The 22,978-nt window shown below is 39.9% G+C and overlaps 1 protein-coding gene across 2 annotated transcripts in view; it reads left to right on the top strand.

Moving 5' to 3' along the window:
• Positions 1-22,978, top strand: part of dennd4c (DENN/MADD domain containing 4C) — a 47,101-nt gene that overhangs the window by 3,604 nt on the left and 20,519 nt on the right. For both annotated transcript variants that reach the window (XM_060874381.1, XM_060874380.1), the window contains exons 2-9: positions 14,004-14,314; positions 17,793-18,045; positions 18,177-18,246; positions 20,463-20,632; positions 20,936-21,177; positions 21,337-21,403; positions 21,573-21,631; positions 22,395-22,539. In XM_060874381.1, the coding sequence (XP_060730364.1) occupies positions 14,016-14,314; positions 17,793-18,045; positions 18,177-18,246; positions 20,463-20,632; positions 20,936-21,177; positions 21,337-21,403; positions 21,573-21,631; positions 22,395-22,539 (1,305 nt within the window). In that variant the 5' untranslated portion in view covers positions 14,004-14,015. The remainder of the gene's footprint in view (positions 1-14,003; positions 14,315-17,792; positions 18,046-18,176; positions 18,247-20,462; positions 20,633-20,935; positions 21,178-21,336; positions 21,404-21,572; positions 21,632-22,394; positions 22,540-22,978) is intronic.

Here is a 22,978-nt window from a genome sequence, read left to right on the forward strand (position 1 = left end):
AAGTAGAAAAAAAGCCTTTGTAGTCTAAATGTGATATGTTCTAACATCAGTGAAGAAAGGCACATGTTTGTTGGTTATAAATCTCAGATAAATGATACCAGAGGTCTGGTAAAACTTATTTTTGTGGATTTATAATGCAAACGAACAAACTAATCATCACACGTTGAACAGCTCTGTTTCTGAGTGGTTCAAGGTTTCAAGCCCTAAATTTGAATGTCCTCTTGTGCGTCAGGTGATATTATAATGCAGGCGTGGCCGTTTTAAGAGGTTTCCAGTGAACCACCTTATTTGAAATTCTAATGACTAGAGTCGGGTGGAGTCTGTGAGTAAAATATAATCCATCTGTTACCTTGAAGTACTTTCACTTGGATAAGGTTGAAACAGAGGGACCCTGAAGCTGTAGTAAAAGGAGTCCCGGGTTTTGAAATGTTGCATGGGGTCTGATTTGGGAGCATAATTTGAAAGTTTTTAAAAAAAATAAATATACTTAATTGATGACAAAACGACAACGCAGAGGGGAAAAAAAAAATCAGTATGACATTTGTATTGTTAGATCCTCTATATCCCAGTAATAAGACCGATCTGTCTTCCTCTTTCCAACGAAGATGGCAGCAAATGTCACAGAGAGAAGTTTGTGCCACAGAGTACATCACATGTTAATCATTGTCTCAGTTCTCTCCTTACCCGTATGACACAGGTTTGCATTATCATTGTGTACTGTGAGATTATTCACGCTTAGACCTTTCACAAGCGAGTCCATGGGGGTGTTATTTATTTATTTATTTTTCATCACAATATTCATAAGTCATTTTAGATAAAACAACGGAGTTCAGAAATATAGGTCAGCATCGTGTGATACAACACACTGTAGTATTTTGTGCGTATGGAATTGAATTGAATTAAGGGCATGGAAGCCTTTATTATCGCCACATTACTGCACAGTGGAATTCTTTTCCTCGCATATCCAAACTGTGGAGGTTGGGGTCAGAGTGCAGGGGCAGCTATGATACAGGGAGGGTTAAGGGCCTTACTTAAGGGCACAAAAGTGGCAGATTGGCAGTGCTGGGGCTTGAACCGCTATCCTTCGATCAGCAACCCAGAGCCTTACCCATTTGAGCCACCACTGCCCCATATGTGCCCATATTTGTCCATACATCCTCTCGTCAGCAGGTAAGTACAAATTAGCTGCAGTTAGCTTCAGACAGCTGTAAATTGCTGCGATAGCGTTGTGTTTAAGCGTGTGTTTTGCATATTGTGTTGAAATTGTTTTATTTAATGGGTTCTTCTCCGGCACTTCTCCAGCTTCCCAGTGCTTTACTTGGAGGCTCAGACGGTGACCCATTTCCTCCACTGTAAAAGTTTTCCATACGCTGGAACAGAAATATCACTTCTCTCCCCTAAATCCTAGAGTCAGCAGAGAAACTACATATTAGTATGCAGAGGATGGTTTTCAGAAACGCTTGCACAAGCCGCTCTCACTTCTCACTACATCAGCAATCAGCAAACCAGCGTGTCTCTCTTCCCTGGAACATTAAAAACAGCAGCCCTGCTCGCTCAAAGTTGATTTTGTGGGGCAATTACAAGAGCCGTGAGTGACAGTTTCGAGCTGGAGATGAGAGATGCTGCAAGGAGTCTCCTGGTGTTATTTGTTTTCCCTGAATTCAGACCAAGACTTTAGTGGCTAAAGGTAGTTGTGAATATCTTGATGTCACTTTTAGATTTCATTTAGCAGAGTAATGACGTTATGATGGCCTTCAGTGCCACATCTTTGTGGTTGCTGAAGATTAATTAGTGGAACAAAAGGAATTATGTATCTGGTTCTGTTCATAGTACATGTACGGTCGTTCTGTGTATATCTAGGTTTCTACCCCAGCATTGTTGAATTCTAAAGAAGTTTTTGATTCATTTTAAACATTTAACATAAAAAAAATTCCTGACTTGCTCAGGTTTTGCTCTGGAAGTAAAGTCACTATAAAAGTTACAAATAAATTGCATAAATTATTAGTTTTGTACTTTTCCTGCTAGAGGCATAAAGCCAGATTTAGCCATATTTAAGCCAGCTTTTTTTTTTAGTCAGTCTAATTTTTTGTATGGTAAAACTTGGTATACATGAGCAATATGCATGGGAATAATACTGAAGGTGTTAAAAAACATTTCTTTTTTTAAGTTAAATTCCAGTCAAAATATTTGCATTCGTTCAGACATGCACCTAAAATAACTATTTAAAGTCGGTTTATTTAGAATCTGATGCATATACAATCTGAAACCCTGCACATTATTTATTGGGAGTCGTGACATTGTTTCTATAAAGTATGAAGTAAACCTGAGACGGTTGTTCAGAGACCTCTTGGCGATTTCTTACTCATCAGTAACGGTAGCAGTTGATTATTTTTCTGCACAACACACCCTGTTATGTCATTTTTCCTGTCCAAGCAAGATTGTACTTATTCCTGTTCCTGTTACCGTTTCCTTGGGGTGTAATTAAATTCTTGCAAAGGCAAACCTGCCTGCAGTTTTAGATAAGCTACAGATGAGCTGCTGTCAAATCACTAAGAAGAAAGTGGAGCCCTAAAGTGTTATCTAATGATGGATTAGATAACTTGATGGATGGCTGGAAGCTTGTTGACACCTTCTGTCGAAGGCTTATTTATATTTGTTTTTATTTATTTATTTATTTATTTATTTATTTATTTTATCTTTAAGCTGCCAGATTGATTGTTTGCAATCGGTATCACTTGAGTCACTTTCCTGTGAAGTTTTTCGGCCAACCGGAGCTTTGTGTGGAGCTTTACACCTCCTTTCACTGCTATCTTCATTGCCAGCACCACATTGTGATGACAGGTGGCTAGAGCATGTGCTACATGTCCAATGGTGACTGCTGCTGTTGCTGCTGCTGCTACTGAGGTCTTAAGTGTTACATGGAGTGGACTGTGGTTTTACACGGCTAAGCGATCGCTGAGCACTGAAAGATCGCTTCAGTGTACAACCAACACTCAATAGATAACAAGTAGGCCACTGATTTAAGCCATGGCGGCGACCTTTTAAATGAGGTGTTTTGTTGTTTAAACGAATGTGTTTTTGATTTTAAATGGGTATTTTATTTTTTGTCATATTTAAATTTGTGGCATCACTAGAAACTATTTTTGTTTTTTAAATGGTAAGTGCTGGGGGACACGGTGGCTTAGTGGTTAGCACGTTCGCCTCACACCTCCAGGGTCGGGGTTCGATTCCCGTCTCCGCCTTGTGTGTGTGGAGTTTGCATGTTCTCCCCGTGCCTCGGGGGTTTCTTCCGGGTACTCCGGTTTCCTCCCCCGGTCCAAAGACATGCATGGTAGGTTGATTGGCATCTCTGGAAAAATTGTCCCTAGTGTGTGATTGCGTGAGTGAATGAGAGTGTGTGTGCCCTGTGATGGGTTGGCACTCCGTCCAGGGTGTATCCTGCCTTGATGCCCGATGACGCTCCCCGTGACCCGAGGTAGTTCGGATAAGCGGTAGAAAATGAATGAATGAATGAAATGGTAAGTGCTAGCTGAAGCTTACTTTTTTTTCACAATCGTAAATATACCAAACACTTTAGGCAAGCTTAGAAAAATGAAGTGTTTTCTTTGAAAGAGTAGAACATTATTTCAGTTAATGGAGGAATTAAAAACGGTGCTTAAAGAAGCAGTCATCCGCCATCCGTTCCCCTGCACTGCCTATTGTTAAGCAGCAACCTTGGAGTTAACAGATCAGTTGGAATCCATCCTGACTGCACTGTCATACAGTCCTCTGCTGACATGGAGCTTCTGAAATCTTCAGCTTCAGAATCTTGGTTGAAATCTGTTCAGTGCTTCAGTGTACACACCCTTCTGTGCATTGGGTTGCAGTAGGAAATCAAACCGAATACTATGCTGAGCCGAGCGTCAAGATGTAGTCATCGGACTGAAACGCAGAATCCTGTCTTCAATTAAGTTTTGTTTGAAGCTGTTGTGAGTCATCTGAAGTTTGGTTGTGAAAGTGGTCAGTAGTCCTCTGCTCTGTCTGTCAACTTCTCTTCCTGTTGATTAATCTAGAGATAATACTACAGATAAATGCAGAATAATTCATTTAAAGCGAAGAAGTTAGATTCTTCTTTTCTTCAGACGCTCTCGGCAGCCAAGCTGATTTGATGCAATGAGGAAGGTCCTGGAAGCTGAGAATAGCTTAGTTGACATGTCAGTTTTGGTGAAATCTCATGCAAGAAAGAAGGGTTTACTAAGTTTTTTTTTTTAAATTTCTGCAAAATTGTCTACAGCAAAGAATTTAATGCTTGTTTGTTTTTAAATATCCTTTCTTTAAATGTCTTCTTTTTAAAGAATTATTGTTTGCATTACTTACTAGTAATAGTAGCATTTGTTATTCGTTCAGTTCATCTTAATAAATAAAAACAATGATGCAATTTATTTCATATTGCTTTATGGAAAAAAAAAATAATTGTAATCGAAATAATACTGTTTTCACACAGTATTATTATGCACTGCAGTATCAACAATCCCTAATGCATGAATGTACTGTGTGTGTGTGTGTGTGTGTGTGTGTGTGTGTGTGTGTGTGTGTGTGTGTGTGTGTGTGTGTGTGTGTGTGTGTGAGTGATTCAGACATTGCCATTCCCCTCAGGCGAGCTGATCCTGAATGTGTCTGTATGGTGAGGCCTCACACAGTCCGGCCAGAGAGCATTGAGACACACGGTGTAGGGCACAGGGCTCCCAGCCGTTTCCCCACTCCTCCCCCTGCCTCGACATAGCAGAGCATCTGTCTGATACAAAGCTTTCTGCCTTTTGTACCATACATGAGATCAGTTACTATGGAGGAGACCGTGGGGAGAATGATCAGAATGATACTCTGTTCAAACTGCTCTCACTGTACTTTTCTTAAGCAGTGAATACATTGTGTGAAGGTTTATTGTTTATTTATTTATTTTGTACCAGAGTGTAGATTAGCATGGGAAAGCTAGAGTTTGACAATTTAACGATGGGAGGAAGATCAGGCCCTGAAGCTTTTACTGCAATTCTTTTTCAAACCGAGGCTTTTTTATTGCCAAGAAATGTGACCTCAGCTTTCCAGAGACAAAAGAGTTTGGCAGTCTGCTTGTATGTGTGAGAAAGGAAGGCTCCAGAAGGGGAAAAAAAGAAAAGAATGGAAGAACAACCTAGACTTAAAAGCCTTGAATTACCCACCTGCCATCTGTCTAAAACATAAAATAGTGAAGTGTAACTGGTGGATTTTAATGTAGAAATGGAATTGTTCAAGCTCTCCAATGGCCCGTATAGTGAAGCCAATTATGTGTTTAAACTTTGTACCAGATTGTTTTTAGACATGATTTAGACATTTTATTTACATTTTATGTAAACTGTTTTGATGGTGTACCACTGACCCTAAACACACACAGGGTTTTCCTTATAGTGAAAGCACTTTCTTTTCTCTCTGATAAATGTGATGCAGTGTATGGACATGACTGCTAGACAAGCAGCATTTATCACAAGTGTACACGTAGATCTTTTTTGCATACGTTATATGCTCACATGTATATAGTGATTTTACCGCTGCAATTCACTGTAAATTCACTTGCGCTCGGATCACTTGCACTCTACTGTCTTCAGTCCTGACGGTTGTCGCTGCATCAACTTTTTATAAACCTTTTATCAACTTGCTCACGTAGCTTGACACACTTAATACAAGTCACCAGAGGTTGCTGTCAGTGATATCGGAAGTTGCGAGCACTTGTTGAATATGAGCGGTCTCTGGTCACTTCGCTCCAAGTCACAAAGCCAAAACATTTCAAGTTGACGGCTTCCCATATTGACCTTTAAAACAATAGCGTTTCCCGCATGCACTTTTGCCTTCATGCTCTGAAAATGACTAAAGGACAGGCATCTTGCATTTGCAGAGTTAAAATTGATTAAAACCCCATCTTTTGAAGTTATGCTTTAAAATGTGCGACTCTGATTTTGTTCTTGTGTTTTTGTATGGATACAGAAAGGCTCTATAGCAACAAGCAGGTGTTCTTGAACAGACCCCCTGCTCTTTGGTGCAGCACTAACACAAAGCGTATTGTGTATTCTGCTCTGCTGCTACCTGCAAACCTGAGCAAAACCAGTTCTGAAATAAGGAAGGCCTGTTACTCAAGACCGTCATGTGGCATTGAATTACGCAATTGTTTGACGATTTGGGGGAAGTTAATGTCTACCTGGTGTAATTAGGAAGGGTTCTACAGCATTCATGCTTTTTTTTTCTTTAATAAGCATTTCAGTGAGTGCATTAATGTTAGATCTTGATGTTCTAATACACTTTTCTTTTATAGACATGTTCACACTGGTTACTGACAGTTGTGTTAAGTGCAAAGAAGAGCCTAAATGACACAGTTCAAATATTGTAAAGCTTGTACCCCTTTTCCACCAAAAAGAACCGGGTGCTGGTTCAGAGCTAGTGCTGGTGCTGGTTCAAAGTAGGTTTCACTGGCGAACCTTCTAAGAACCGGTTTGCCTTTCCATCGGCTAGAGAGCCATCACAGAGCCGAGTCTGACGTCACTGTATACGTGTCACGTTTCCCAGCAACGTTAGCGCAGCAGCGGCAAACACATCAACAATGGCGGATGTTGCTTTACTGTTAATGCTCATGGCTTTGTGAACCTACATTAACATCCAAACGCGGCGAATCGAACGTGTACATGCAGCTTCATGTAATCTGTATAAACCGAGGTTGTAATCAAGAAAGTACATAACATTTATTTTATCATTAACACGGAAAAACGTTAGCCTTAGCATGTAGCTACCTACTATCATGTGTGCTGATAATGTATCATATCGCGGTAAAGTAAAAGTGTATTAAACATTAGTATACTTAAGGTACATTATCAAATGTGCTAACAGTAGCCCCGCCCACAGCCCCTGACACAAGTGGTTCTTAAGTCTAGATCAGCAACGTTTTGGTGCTACTTAAGAACCACTTTTCCTGGTTCAGAGCCAGTGCTTTGGCGGTCGAAAAAGAAAGAACTGGTTCTAAATTAGGCTCCGAACCAGCACCCAAACTGCCTCGGTGGAAAAGGGGCATTAGTGCTGCAAAATGTCACTCGCGTCGCCTCGCGTCAGAATAGAACAGGTTAACAGGTAAAACAGGGGGATTGCTAGCCACACTTAGCCTTCTGACTGTGACCACAGCTGCTTCATCAAACCTCAAGCTTGGCTTTAGATCTGCCTGTGCATCACCTGCACTCACAGACACCATGTCTTTATACTTGTACTTAAACTTGTTTCTGGCAACCGGTCAGTGTCCTTTCTCCTGGATTTTCACAGACTTGCACAGATACCAGCCTGTGTATGTTTTAATGGGTGTGTAATTTGGTCATAGTGCCAGTTGCTATGACAGCAGAAGCGTTTACCTGTGTGCGCGTGTGTGTGTTGACAAGACTTTGCCCCCTATTGCACATTCAATGCAATTCAAACATTTGCACATAGACGTGTATTTGCTGCTGAAACCGTTGTTGAATTTTGTTTGTCCTGTTATTACTAGAGTTTATAAATCAAATGACTGCTCAGCTCTAGTTCTTTTAAGGTAGAGGTGTGCAGAGGCGTCCAAAGGAATTCTGATTCCACCCCAATCCTGCTCCCACTTCCCCTGAATATTTTTGGTTCTTCTCGTCTGCAATATTTTCCAAAAATAAACCACTCTGACTATGAACCAGTGATTTACTGAGGGTGAATTAATAAAGGCCTTAAGGTGTCGCACAGCCTTCCTGAAGGTGTAGCAGGGTATCTGATATGTAAAATACAAAGATGGGAATGTTTTTTCCAAAAAAAAAAGACTTTATAAAACACAATTTAAATGTGTTTTTATCTTTTTAAAATGAGGAAAAAAGTGTCATTTATGAGTGCGATTGTTACTTGGGTTACTGACGTATCAGAATGCAAAGAAGTATCAAGGCCACTGAGTTCCATCTATCCTTTACACAAAAAGGACGCCAGAGGCAAGTTCCTAGCCTGCTCAGGAAAACGGAACTTGTTAACTTTAGCTGTTGGCATGTAACATTATAATTCATTTAAATATATCTTTTTAAACATATAAGCCAACTTTGGGTGTGCTACTTTTTGTTTTTTGTTTTTTTAAATGAGCAGACCTGCCTATTATTACACAGTTTCCATGAACGGACACCACAGGACCTTTTCAGTTCCTCAAAATGTACTTCCATAACCAAACCGTGTCACACAGTATGGGTTTTTCCAGTGTATTTAAACCAGATCTCGCATTAGAGGCTATAGATGTACTGGAGTAAAAGGTGAGTAGGCATGTTTACAATATGTCAGTGGTCTACATGTTTTGTTTTATTGTTTTCATTTTCTCCACCTTTCCTCCTCTTTCCAATAGGCTAGACCACTTGTTCAATACAAAAGATACCCTTGTACACCCCATAGGACTCTTCATAGTGTCTTGTGTAACATTTTATTTGTGTTACACTACATTGCCCACTGTATTGCAAGACCATGATTCACAAATCAAGCAAGGTGTAAGTTAGCTTGTGTTTTGATTTGTTGCCATCCCCCAAATTCGGTCACCTGCCAATATTCAACCACCTGCCAGTTTCTGAGAGACATGAATCCAACCAACTGCAACTTTTCCAACTGCACAATACTGTCTCGCCCATGCAGTGTCTCTGTGCTTGAGATTGACAGGAGAGACAGTATGCTATCTCTTCCACTCCGAGAGCATGCCCAAATTTGTTTCCTTGCCTCACAGTCATTGACTGTGGCATCATCATGATTCAAATCTGCAATCTCCAGACAGTAGGAAAAGCTTCTCGAGAGCTTCATGAATGGGATTAATTCATTCTACAGCCTCTGTGCCTGAAAACCTAAATGCTGACATCTGAAAGAAAAAGTGTTCATTTTAGATCGTTTTATTGGCCTGCCAGTCTGTCTGCTGGTTGTCGTCTTTTCGTCCATTTTTCTCTTCCTCCCTTTTGAACCACTTGTGGAATGCGAACTGTATCCCCCGCCAATGAGACTGTAATTAATGAGACCCTAAATACGGTGAATCAGATCTCTGGCAGCCAACACACATCATTTTGATCTTGAGAGAAAGAACTCCTCTCTCCTGGGGTATTACCAGACTCTCGTTCTTTATCCTCCAAACCACACTGTCCTCGGCTTTGATATACTGACATCCTGAGAAGGTTAAGCCAAGGAAGACGTGAACCCTTTCATGTCATAGCCAAGGTGTTCAATAAGAAATCTCTTCCACAGTCTTGTGCTGTCAGGTTGAAGTGTAGTTGCCAAGGGAACAGCAAAGGGATAAGCCACTATGGTATTGTGTGAGCATAAATCTTCAGCATTAATTAACTACACATTCGTCTCTTTGGGATCATCTCGTCTCTTTATGGATTTACCCTGCAGATTTCAGACATTTCCCAGAGCATGGGAGTTTATCAAGGAAGCTGTGCAACTTTGCATTTGACTTGATGCTACTAAGTACTGATGACAAGTAGCAACGTAGCACCTGACATAAACTGAATTCACTGCACTCCAATTGAGGTGAAGTGTGTTTGATGCGAATGTAGGTTGAAGTTTGTATTGCAGTGTTTACGTTTGTTGCACCTCAGCAGGGGTGAACTCATGCTTGGCAGTTAATAGAACCCACTTTGCCAGGAATTGGGCACTCTAGTCCAATGACTCATTGTTTCCTCTGTCTCAGAATCTCTAGCTCAGAGTCTCCTGATCAGAAGAGTCACTCCCTCGGGATGTTTGTAAATGAATTTGGTGATACAGTATGTACACTATGACTCAGTATTATTTGTGCTATTTCTGATTTCAACAAGAGTTCTCGGTCAATCTCGGTCAGTTGGTCAAGATATGATTTTTGGAATAGTCAAAGAGAAAATGCAGGACAACTGAGTATAATGTGCTGGAGTAACCCAGCAGCTTGGGTTAAAAAAAAAAAAAAAAAACATCTGCGATACCGTTTTCATGAATGTGATTGGTCATCGAACGTTGATCAATTTGCTAAACAGCTCAATCACAAGGCAAGTCACAGTGTCTGAATTTAAATGTCATTGTTCCTATAGTAACTAATATACTTTTGTATTTCAGACAGATATTTTTGTGATTTTACAAAGTAAAGTGCAAAAGAAAATGCAGTTAAAGGTGTCCTGCCCTGGCTGACCACGGATGATTGATGGCTGCTCATGCATTTGTAACCCTTTCAGATGTCATCTGTCCTTGCTGTAGATGGAGTTTTATATTGGGCCTCGTAAAAAGAAATCGCTTCTGAAGAGCTGCTGGCTAAATTGTGTCATTTGTTATATGGCAGAGCAGGTCAACCTCATTCCTGTGTCCACTCGACCTGACAGAGAATTAATTCGATTAGAGGCTCACATGCTTTTTTCATGATATAAGTGCAAAGAAAAAAACCTTATCAACTGTTTTGGCAAAGATGAAGTTCAGATTACAGTTTGAGGACCTGTTCATGCAAGAATTTTATGCATGTACACAACACTCCAGTGTTTCTAATTCAGTCCTGAGCTAACTGAAGCTTGTTCTCACCGTGTTCATGTGGGTTTCTTGTAGGTTCTCCCTATCTACATGGTATGTTGCAGAGGACTGGCCCTAGGGAGCACTACCAGTGTTCCCAGGATAAGCTCCTTATACACTGCGAGTGGAGAATGCAGTCCCTGAAGTTGAACATTATAACATTTGAACATTATAAAATCCTAAATAAGGGAAATCATATAAGCGAGAATAGGTTGAAAATATGTCTTTGCCTGTACAAACGCATGTTTTATTCAGTTGCAGATTCTACAAAGTCCACAGGAACAAGTAAAATAGGAGGAGAAATAACTTCCACATGTGAATCCAGCACATCGTTATAGCTGGAGCTCGAGTATCCGTAGAACCAACTGTTAAATAAGGCTTGGTCCCTGCCGTGAGGACGGCTAAACCTGATTGACTATTGAAATTGGGGCGGGCCCGCTTTAACTCCCATTTAAACAATGCTTAATGTTTAACCACGTTATACCTGCTGTGTGTATTTAGAGCTGCAAATATTCACTATAGTATACTGACTTTGCCTCACAGCAGCAGATGAGTTTGAAAGTGTGTTTGAATAATTTACATATTTTACAGTTATTCAAGACAGGAAACTAGTACAGTTTACAATAAAGAGTTCAAAGTAAAAAGGCAAGCAAGAACAAAAGTGTGCTTCTGCATTCATTTTGAAATATTGACACGTTAAGTCTGAGACTGCTTTCATTTTCACAGCTTTCAAGTTCTGCAGCTTATTCATTTTGCGGTGTGTTGTGATTAGTGCTCAGCTATATGGTCGCAAAGGATCGTTTAGTTACAAACCTCAACATGAATAAGTGAAGAGGCAGCCTGCTTGTTCTTGTCCTGTCTTTTTATCAGGATCGTGACAATCTTTTAGTGGTTTTCCCATCTTGCAGTTAAACACTTAATGGTGATTATCACAATAGAAACCCATTGGTGTTTGGATGATGATGTTTGAGTTTAATAGAAGGAGGCTGAGAGTTCAAGGCTGAGACACTGTTTCCATTGTGCGGCCTTACAGTGCGACACCACAGAGCTGCTCTGGTACGTTTCTGGAAGAACGTTGCCCTCGTTACCCTGCGTCACCCTTGACAGTTGAAGGAAATGGTGTGGCGAATATTCATTGTTAAAATTTTTTTATGAGTGTCTCTAGTTTGTAGAGGAAATTGTTGCTGGGCATGTACGTAACGACTGGACCTGTAAACTCGGGTTTGAGCCGTTGTCTTGCTGACAAACCGTGACTGTCCACACTGCAGGTGTTTGTTTGTTTGTTTCCACCCGGATGCCAAGTGACTTAGCAGAGCCATGGAAAGCATGTAAGACAGCTAACTTGGAGAGATTCTGTATGGCACAGCCTACTTTGGTCAAAAAACTGCCCATGTCTAATGATTATCATGTGTAAATTCTAACAGTTCACCTATAAGCCACCTTAAAGGCCATGTTTCTACACTGAAACCATTTTCAAACAGGTCTCTATAATTCTGCATTCAACCTGGGCTTATTTTCTGTGTTACAGAGTGTACAACAAGTGTTTAAATAGTCATAATAGAACTGCTGACTTTCTCACAATGCATGGTTGCTGCTGTAGCAAGGCTTCCTGCAGGAAAGTTTCAAGAGGACTGTACACTGTACACTGACGTTTATCTCACTTTGATCATCGCACTCGGCCAACATCTTGTGGCTAAATCCCTCTAATCTCTCATTCATGCATCAAGTCGAATAACTGATGAGGAAGATAAACAGGGGAACTAAAGCGTACTTTCTTTTTCCTTTCCTTAGAGAGGAAAAAACCTACTTGAATTCTTCCTTCTCTTGAGTGGGTGTATATATTTAAACACTTTAAATTATGAACGGCATGGAAACAGCAATGATGGCTTCACTCTGTTTTCCGCTCTAGGCTTTTGTGGAATAAGCTTCTGTTTTGGCCTTATTTCACACTTCTATCCCATATAATTTGCAGTTTGGCCTGTTATTTATTAACTTATTTGTGTGCATGTGGAGGGCGTGAGCATGTGGAACCAAACATTAAATTAAGACTTGTAAACATGATGTTATTTAACAACGCTATAGGTAAGTTTATTGCATTTATTTTGTTTTTCCATAGCTGGCCTGGGATGTACATTGGTACCAGGCTGGAGTATCTATAAAATGACACGAGTGCCATCCGACCACAAACCAGCACTCCGGACCTGAAATCAGTCAAATATGTTTACTTAACACTTCTGTCCTGAAGTCATGGATTCAAACATTTTTATGCTTGTTCTACATATTTTGTAGGTAATTGAATACAATGCTAAACCACGACTGCAAATAGTTAATTTCAAGTCACATACTAAAGCTGTAATAGCTATATTAGCATTATCTTAATTAACAAGACTTGACTTGCACCAGCAGTGTTAATTACTGCTTCAACAGTGAGCTAATTCGATTTCTAAGTATTAGTCGTGAGCCATTTCTTAGGCACATACAGTCCCTCTAGAGCGGGAATTATCATGCATAAGGTCTTGTGGCCAAACCAATACCCCTGTCACTTTTAAAGGTCGTGCGTGTGCGCGTGTGTGTGTGTGTGTGTGTGTGTGTGCGCGCTAATTGAAGGGTACAGATGTCTCATGAAAGAAGTTTTAACAGTGCTTGTGTAATGTGTCCCAATAACGTCAAATGATTTTGTAAATTATATCACAGGTGGCAACATCTATAATGTGGGCATGGCATAGAAGTTTTTGACCCTTTGTTTCAGAGATAAACAAAAAATAAACCTAGTTCACTAAAGCCATAAAATATACGGCACAAAAAAGAAGCACATTTGCTTTTAGTAGCTGTTACTTTCACTTCACACAGACCTTGGTGGTGTATTTTATCTTGTTGATATTTGACCTGTGAACTCAAAAACTTTGGTCTTGTGAGCTGTTCGAGGAAAAAGACAGTCTCTTTATATATTAACAAAAAATGAAGTCGGCTTGTCTCACCGTTTCCTTATATTCTCTCTGCCAGTTAGAACTAATTGTCTTAGCTGTCTTGGCTTCTTTTTTGTGTTGTTGGAGTTGGAATATAAAATATGATGTCTGGTGTGAAGGCAGCTGTTGTACAGCATATGTTTTAGTGAAAGCACATTTCAGTTTTCAGAGCCATGATGAAAGACTCAAAAAGGCCAACGTTGTCCTGTCTGTGACTGTGTGATCACAACACGCTGCCTCACCTGTATTTATACTCATGTGACAGTAAAACAGCACGTGTTTAGGAAAGCATGACTATAGAAGGTGAATGATGTTTACATGAATATAGGCTTTCAACCAATGAGGGTACTCGCTGTCTTGGCATTCAACTGTCTTTATATATCTTTACACAAATACATAAATGTAAGCAAGTGTGACTAGTAGCTCATTTCTAGCAACGCGTTTAAAGAAAAGTGAGTGAAATCCTATAGTTTCATTGTACTCCTTTGTCTCTTTCAGGCACGTCCAGCCATGATTGAAGACAAAGGTCATCGTGTGACGGACTATTTTGTGGTGGCCGGACTGACGGACAAGTCCACACCTCTGGAGCAAGATCTGTCTGAGACCAAATCGAGTGGCCCTAAAGCTCCCATCACTGACCTAGCAGTGATCAATAAGTCAGCAGGTGAAACAGTGCCTGAGGGGTTTACATGCATCGAGAGCACATACAGTGGCCAACCAGCCAACCTCAACCACGGCAGCCTGAAGAGCCCCGAACTCTTCCTGTGTTACAAGAGAGGCCATGGAAAACCTCCCTTAAGCGACATTGGGTGAGTATCTCATGAAAAAAGTATGTATGGCTAACTCTGTGTATAAATACATAATATATATTAGAACACAAGTGTAGCAGTCAGTGTCTTTGATTAGTGCATTCTGCCCGTTTTAAGCCAGTTGGATCATGACCTTGTGATTGTATGGAGTTAGAGAGCTGTTGTGATCTATAGGACATCAAAGCATTGAATCTGGAATCTGTAACATAGCTCAACACGACCTAAAGATGCACTTTAAGGTTTTTTTTTTATCACAAAATACCTGCCTTTTTGACCAAGGTGTGTAAACTTTTATATCCATTGTAGCATGCTAAAGTGTATGTCAGTAGTAGTTAATGTGATATGTGTCTGTTTTATTAAGCATTGTATTACATTACTGCAGTGTTGTGAGCATGAGCAACAGGTCACAATGATGGGATGCTTTTTTTTCTTCATCTTTTGGTATCTGTTGTATGATGATGTATGAGACCTGGAGCTGGCTAATGGGTGGAAAATTGTTTACAAGATTTCTTACAAGCTTGTAATATACTATAATTATTTCTGTTTACAGTATCTGAAATGCTGTAAACACACGAGGATGTGTTTGAGCTCAGCTTCACAGCTGAAAAGTTGTTCACATATAAATTTAGTTTACTAGCGATTTTATAGAATGTTTAAAAAAAACAATTTTTTGTTCTTTTTTTTATTTTCATATTTTTTAATTAATTAATTATTTTTTTAAATTATTATTTTTATTTTGAGTGTTTGACACTGTCATATAAGGCACCATATAACCAGCAAGTCTTACAAATATATTGGTGTATAGCTTACAAACAGCAGGTGCACGTACGCTTCATTCAGTTATTTACTTCCTTTTTTGGTTCGTACTTTACTGACTGTAGTGCCGCAAACGGTGCGAGTGCAGACCAGCTGGTGAATCTGACAGTTAGCGCTCTGTTTATCAATAGACAAAGAACACACAATGCTGGCTTTGGCAGCTCAGGCTCGGGCCGGGAGAGCTCTTGCATCATCTTTATTTAAGTCTTATTCTGCTTATTGTACACATACAGAGAAAGCGGTGCCAGGCTGCATGAATGGACACTCGTATGCACTGTGCAGCTCAATGCTATCTGTCTCTCATTTTCTCCTTCTTTCTCCCATGTTTACCTTCCTCTCAGGTTCTAAGGTTACATCAGCCATTTTCCTATTGCCGATTGGCAGATTTACTTATTTGTCTAAACAGACTAGAAGCAATTTTTCTTTCGAAAATTAAAGCCATTGTAAACACATCCTACCTCTAGTGCTCTTTTTATTGCACGAAGGAAGCAAATTGCATGGTGCAGTGCCATAGGAAAATACCATATGACCCACGAGGCCAGACTTTCTCGAGTGTAAACAGAAGATAAAATGTCAGACTGAAGATGTGATCCAGCAATTGCTAATGCATCTGATAGCCTCGTGTGTGTGTGTGTGTGTGTGTGTGTGTGTGTGTGGGGCACAGGTAGATACCATTACAGTTTTTAGAGTTATGTAGTCTGTTATGAGTGATTTAAGTCTAGAAGGATTTTTTTTTCTTTTATTCGACAACATTCGTTGTGTCTCTGCAGAATCGTGGATTTGTTTTGCACTGTATGCAGTGGTGTTTTTATTGTGCTTTTATTATGAGGTAATCGCAGCACTGTAGTCATGTTAACCTCAAAATGTTAACCATACCTGCAAACTCATGTTAATTCTTCTGTACGGATTTAATCATGAAAGTTATATTTTTTTATGGCTTAGAGTTATGCAAATTAGGTAATAGTGCCAACTGGTGTTTTAGATTTAAAAGACAATAATGAGCATAATAAGGTAGAATAAAAGTACTTGGTCTAACTCCTCACAAAGTTTGTATCCACATTTAGCTCTGTAAGGCTTTAATTACATACCGTATTTGTCTGTTTCTGACGTTAGTTTAGTAAACCTTCTTTGCTTTGTGGTCCAAGGTTATTTAACCCTTCTTCATAATGTGCCATTACGAGCAGAACAAGTTGATGCCAAGCACAAATTAGAGTGCCAGCTCCTCAAATTGATTGCCGTCTGCTGCTGCGACCTTCACTGTGATTCGCATTAAGGCTCTGTTATTGCCAGAATTCATTTCGCGTGTCTCACGGACACCGAGACGAATACTTTGTGTTTCCCCATACACACAGCCCATATTCTGTTCTTTAATTCAGTAATAACTAATTATCCATCAACTATAAATCTGCAATGTTTAGAAGAAGGAAGAGTAACTTGTATAAAACAAAAGATCCAACAAAAACAGATTTCTGCATGTAAATGCAATTCTCTGACTTTCTGGAGAGAACTAAAATCATGTGAAACACACTTCATATAAATGTACCTTTATTTTTTTTACTTTAAGTTTTTATACCAGATACATAACTAAGGCTTTAACAAATTGCACCCAGAAGCAGATTTTTTTCCTTGTGGCTGTCATGTAATCATTGCTTTCTCCTTTACTCTCAAATCAGACTTGTTCCGGAGTATAAAGCTGTACTGCGTTTCCCTCCAGACACAAGTTTAGAAGGCTTAAAATTGACTAACGTCTAATGTGACTATTATTTCTCACTCTCTCTTTTTTAGCATTTGTACTTTCTGTAAACCGGTTCAAAAGTGCAAACATGACCATGTTCTATAAATATTAAGTAGAAATTTTTTCAGTATGAAATTAAAAAGAAAATATGTAGTGTATACACTGCCTGGTCAAAAAAATAATAAATCACACCATCTAGTTTTATCTAAACAAATAGGTAAGTCTCCTATTAGATAATTACTGCAGTGGTTTAAATGTTTCAGCTTTGTATTTCTAATACAGCTGTAGCACAATGCAATCAGTGAGGTTAAACAGCAAAAAAGGCTTCAGTTTGCTAAATGAACATAAAGATTGGACTCTGGAGCAATGGGGAAAGGTCATGTGGTGTGATGAGTCAAGATTTGCCCTGTTCCAGAGTGACGGGCGTGAGAACATCAGGGTAAGAACAGAGCGGTGCATCACTTCATCTGCATCATGCCTAGTGTCTATCGTACAAGTTTGTGGAGGAAGTGTTCCGATCTGGGGTTGATCAACTGGTCAGGTCTGGGTTCAGCAATGTTATGTGCCCAAACATGAGGTCAGCTGACTACCTGGAATATACTGAATGACCCACAGTGAAATTCTTAGTGCTTTTCAGACTGAGGGTTGTTGTGGAAGCAATGTAATCTGCGGTGTGGATAAAATAAGTTACAGTCTGCCAGCATCTCTCACATGACTATTGTTTAATTGTCAGATGTCCTTTTTAATTAGAACAGCTTTGATTTTCCCAAGGTGGGTATAAGTGCAGGAACAAAACGGTTCAGTGAAATTTTCATTAATGTGCACACGTCCCTGTTTTTCTATTGCACGCTTTAATTCTAGGCATTTGCTTTCAGAGTCTGGTTTCTCAGTATCTTTTTCCTTCATTACTGTGTGTTTGTGTGTCAGGGTGATGTATGAAGGGAAGGACAGGCTGATCCAGGGCTGTGAAGTGATCCAGGCCACGCCGTATGGCCGTTGCGCCAACGTCAACAATAGCTCAGCTACATCGCAACGCATCTTCATCACGTTCCGACGTGCACCTCCCGTCCAGCATCGCAACTCTCTGGCCGTTACCGACATTTGTGTGATAGTCACAAGCAAAGGCGAGACTCCTCCACACACCTTCCTCAAGTTGGACAAGAACCTTAATTGTGGCGTGGTGAGACCAGTTATTCCTACATTCACATACGATCACATGGTATTTTTTGAGTGTTGTCTGTAATATTGCTTGTGTGCATTTTATATCAGGAGAACCGGTGACTTGATGGTTTTACTTTATTTTATTTTCAGTGGGGCTCCAATGTGTACCTGTGCTACAAAAAGTCAGTCTCTTCTTCCAACTCTATTGCCTATAAAGCAGGTAAGCTGCTGTTTGGTTTTTCTCCTGCTGAGTTGTTGAATATCATTATGAATGCCGTTTAAGTATTTTGTTTGTTTTATAGCTTTTATTTGCATTTTTACTTGCCACGTTTGGACATGCCCTTATTTAGAGCGGCATGCGTATTTCTCATTATACAACTGGGTGGGTGATGATCATGGGCCTTGCCAAAGGGCCCAGGGGTAGCAGATGGGCAGTAGTGGGATTTGAACACACAACTTTCTGATCAGTAATCCGATGTCCTAACCACTGAGCCACCACTGTTTGCCACTCTTATGTACTGGTAGTGCATCAGTACAACATTGCTGAGCAAACTGGCATCTACAATAGCACAGTGTTTGAATGCATGGAAGTCTAAGGATAGCTGTGCACTGTAATTTTGACCTTGTGTTATCAGAAATTAAGCTGAACTTTATATTCAAGGGAGCAGAACAGATCGTGGACAGTACCTTCACGTCTGTATAAATCAGCTGTTCTGATCGTGGTGATGCAGAACAAGTAGAGGATTTCAATAGGGGAAATAAAAAAAGTACTGGGAAAATACTGTAGCAGAACTGAACACTATGTACAAACACCGGCAATAGTTCAGCCATTCCACTTTCAAACCAGCTGCATTAGTCATCGAACATGACTTGTTCAGAAAGTAAATGATGTTAAACAGGTTAGGCATTAGACATTTTAGCAGGATCTTGTGCACATTTTAGCTGAATACTCCTGCTTGACCGTATATGTGTAGCTTTTGTTTTTAAAACTACTCTCTTCTCATGCAGTACAATGTGACAGTAAAAGGCAGTCGTTTATATTATATTCTGTTCACCCATGTCACTTTCATGAAAGAGCTTTACATGGGTACATGCACACTGACAATGAGAGGCCAACTGAATAACACTGGTATTACAGACATGCCCTTTCACGCTGTTAAAACATGGTTAATATTCATAGAGCACCCAGTGAAAGTCTTTATCTTCAAGCTGCCTTACTTCCTGTCAAATGTGGCGGCGTTAATCTTTATAAGATAGGATTTCCTGACTGGCCCTGTATTTGCCTCTTACTATATTTTTGTCTAGTCACAATGAGTGTCAGCTATGGCTAAGTTCTAAAAACTACATTTGTGTAGATCTATCATGTGCACTCCATTTAAACCCACTGTCCACTTTATTAGGATCACCGGTTAGATCAGATTGGCTGTCTAATCAGCCAATCACATGGCAGCAGAGAAATCCAAATCAAATCATGCAGATACACGAGTTAATGTTTTTAACATTAAATATCAGAATGGGGAAAAAGTGTGAACTCTGTGACTTGTCTGTGAAATGTGGCACGGATGTTAGTGACAAAAGGGGCTGGTTTAAATAGTTTAGAAACAGCTGATCACCCAGGAATTTCACCCAATAGTCCATATACACAGAACGGTAAGAAAAACATGTGTGAGTGACAGTTATTTGGGTGGAAATGCCTTGATGATAAGAGAGATTAGAAGGACAGACGTTGGTCTTTGGTCTTCAAACTGCCCAGTTTGGGGGGTTTTTTGGGGGGGTTTTTCTGACCTCTCTTATCAACAAGGTACTTCCATTTACAGAACTGTTGCTCATTTAGTCATTTTTGTCAAATCTAGAATGTGTAAAAATCCCTCAACCGTTCCTGAAATGCTCAAACCTTCCCATCGAGTACCAACAACCATGCTGTGGTTAAAGTCACCGAGGTCACACTTTTTTTTTCCACTTCTGATATTTGATGTGAACACAACTGAAGCTCTAGTCCTGTATCAGAATGTTTTTGAATGACTCACCATTTAGGTAACTGCATGAATGTGCAGGGCTCTCAGTGTTCCTAATAAAGTTGACAGTGAGTGTGTCTATATATGTATGTGTATATCTAGTGATTATATTATCTATGTTTTTGCTGGTGGGTGATGAAATAACAAATTGGCTTTCACTCAGTTTCTCAGCCCAACTCAACTCATTTCATCAGTCAAAATGTTTACTTTATCCATCTGCAGCTTAATAGTGAGTAAAATGCTCGGGGTGCACGAATAATCTGTTTAATGTTATTAAACTGTCTCGTTTGTTTCAGACATTGTGCAAGGCAGGATTTCAAAAACATTTTAGCTGCTAGTGTCGATGATGAGCTCAGAAGCCACGGTGATATACACACTAATGCTATTTTAGAGTACTGAGAGCTCATTTTCTTCCCATCAGGTCTGATCTTTCGCTACCCGGAGGAAGATTATGAATCCTTTCCCCTTTCTGAGTCAGTGCCTCTGTTCTGTCTTCCTATGGGGGCGAATATTGAGTGCTGGGCTCCCAACACCGAGTACCCTTTACCCGTCTTCTCTACATTCGTCCTAACCAATTCATCTGGGGAAAAGGTAGAATTTTGTTCCTCATACAAAGAGGTTTTCTAGCATTCACTCACATTCTGAACATGCATTGGTTTTCATTCAGCTACTTGTTATAGAAGGGTTTTAAAGTCTGTTAACATTTAGCCTGAGAAGAAATAGGAACCCACCAAGAATAAAGAAAGAGTAATTGTATTTGTTACATACAGGCCAAAGAGTAGCACTCACTATAATGACTAAACTCTGTACTGAGATCTGTGAGAATTTTTCAGCTGTCTACAAAGACTTCTTAGATCCTTTTTATAAACTCAGACTTTGCCACAACTTCTTCAGGTCTATGGCGCAGCCATCCAGTTCTACGAGCTCTACCAAGCAGATAACCTGACTGAGAAGCAGAAGATCCAACTTGGACTCCTTACAGCTGTGGAAAAGAAGCCCATTCCAAATCGCACAGTCAACACCAACAAGTGCATCTGTCTTCTGTCTCGCTGGCCCTTCTTCCAAGCTTTCAGAGACTTCCTCCAGTTCATTTACAAGCTCTCGGTCAATACCGTCAACCCTCTGCCTATTGAAAAGTAAGAGATTTGCAGCCATGCACAATTTCTGTTTATAATTAATCAGACAGATTTTTGTTATATGTGAACTTTTCTTTGAATTAACAAGAGCCACCGGTTTTGACTGCTGGGACATGTATAAACTTGTTTGCCTTTTTTTCTTTTTGTTTCCTGTTACAGGCACATCTCCCATTTCATGCACACTGTGCCCTTTCCCTCTCCGCAGAGACCCAGAATACTGGTCCAGGTATGGTCACTAATTCCATGTTATTCCTAATAAACCTGGGTTTCATATAATGTAATAGATTTGTGTGTGAAATCACAGCAAATCATTTGGTAGTGAGACAGTCAGGTGATTACTTCAGTCAGCTTCTTGTTTTAAAAAAATTAAGATTTTTTCCCCCCCCTTTCTTTAGCTCTCAGCACAAAACAGCTTAATGCTGTCCCAGCCTGTATGTACACCGTTACCGCTTAGGTAAGTTGTCGTAGATTGGATATTTATGTATCTATTATTATTATTATTATTATTATTATTATTATTAATCTAATCATGGCAATAATTCATATTGTACTGTATTATTAGGTTTTATATTTTACTACTGTAAAACTAGTTATGTTTGTGGTGCTGCTACTGTTTGTATTTCTACAAAACCCTCGCTCCAAAAGCTTTACCTAGAAAAGTTACTGTTTTTGCCCATTCTGACATTTTAAACTTTTCATCTATTTAAACCAAAGCTTAATGCAAAACGCATTCATACGTCTGTCAGCGTGAGAATTGTTGAGTTTTGCAACACACACACACACACACACACATAACTGCATGCAATTTAAAAAAAAAAAGAAAAACGAAAATGGTTTTCAGGTCACTGTGCGTTGAAATCTGGTCAGGCTAGTTTTGAGAATCATCAGCAATGACTTTGAAGTACAACGTTTCGGATGTTTTTCCATTGTGGTAGGGTGAGCCAAAGTTTAGGGAAGGAATTGCTGACTCTTGGTCTCCACTGAGTGCAGCTGTTCCACACTCCGTTCTGTAATATGTATTCAGTGTGTGCTCTGTGTCAGTAATGAAACGGAGGACAAGTTGCCACGTCAATGCTGTTTGTATTCATATATGTAACGTTGCACAAGGTTGCTGGTCTATCAGCTTAAAGAGGTGATTGGGGTGACATCGAATGACATGACTGCTTCTACTCTTCCCCAAGTCTTCATCTTAATTTCTTTTCACTCCTTTCCCACAGTGGTGCAGACTATAGCACTCTGCTAGCTAACCTGGGCCCGGAAAACTGTGTCACACTTCTGCATTTCATCCTGCTAGAGAGCAAGATACTACTGCACTCCCTTAGACCGGCTGTACTGACCGGTGTAGCTGAGGCTGTGGTGGCGGTGAGTTGTGTGTATGAGGGTTACACTTTTACGCAGTGCCTTTTGGACCTGAAGACAAAATTTACTGCATGCACCATTATTTTTTTATCTATTACTATAAAATACAGGTAATCAACATTATTCAAATATGAGACTTTAGGGATGTTATTGGAATGCAGTATTTTTTGGCGTATCAGTAAAATAAGTGTGGGTGTGTGTTCACAAACATCTGGCACTTTATTAGGAACACCTGCACATTTCGTGCAATTTTCCAGCCAGCCAATCATGTGACAGAAGCACAAATCATAAAATCATGCAGACACGGGTCAGTTAATGTTCACATCAAACATCGGGATGGGGGAAAATTGTGCTCTCTGTGACATTGAACGCTGCTTGTTTGTTGGTGTCCGACAGGCTAGTTAGGAGTTTTTAAGAATCTGCTGAGCTTCTGGGATTTTCA

Source organism: Tachysurus vachellii, chromosome 7, assembly GCF_030014155.1.
Source record: "Tachysurus vachellii isolate PV-2020 chromosome 7, HZAU_Pvac_v1, whole genome shotgun sequence".
NCBI lineage: Eukaryota > Metazoa > Chordata > Actinopteri > Siluriformes > Bagridae > Tachysurus > Tachysurus vachellii.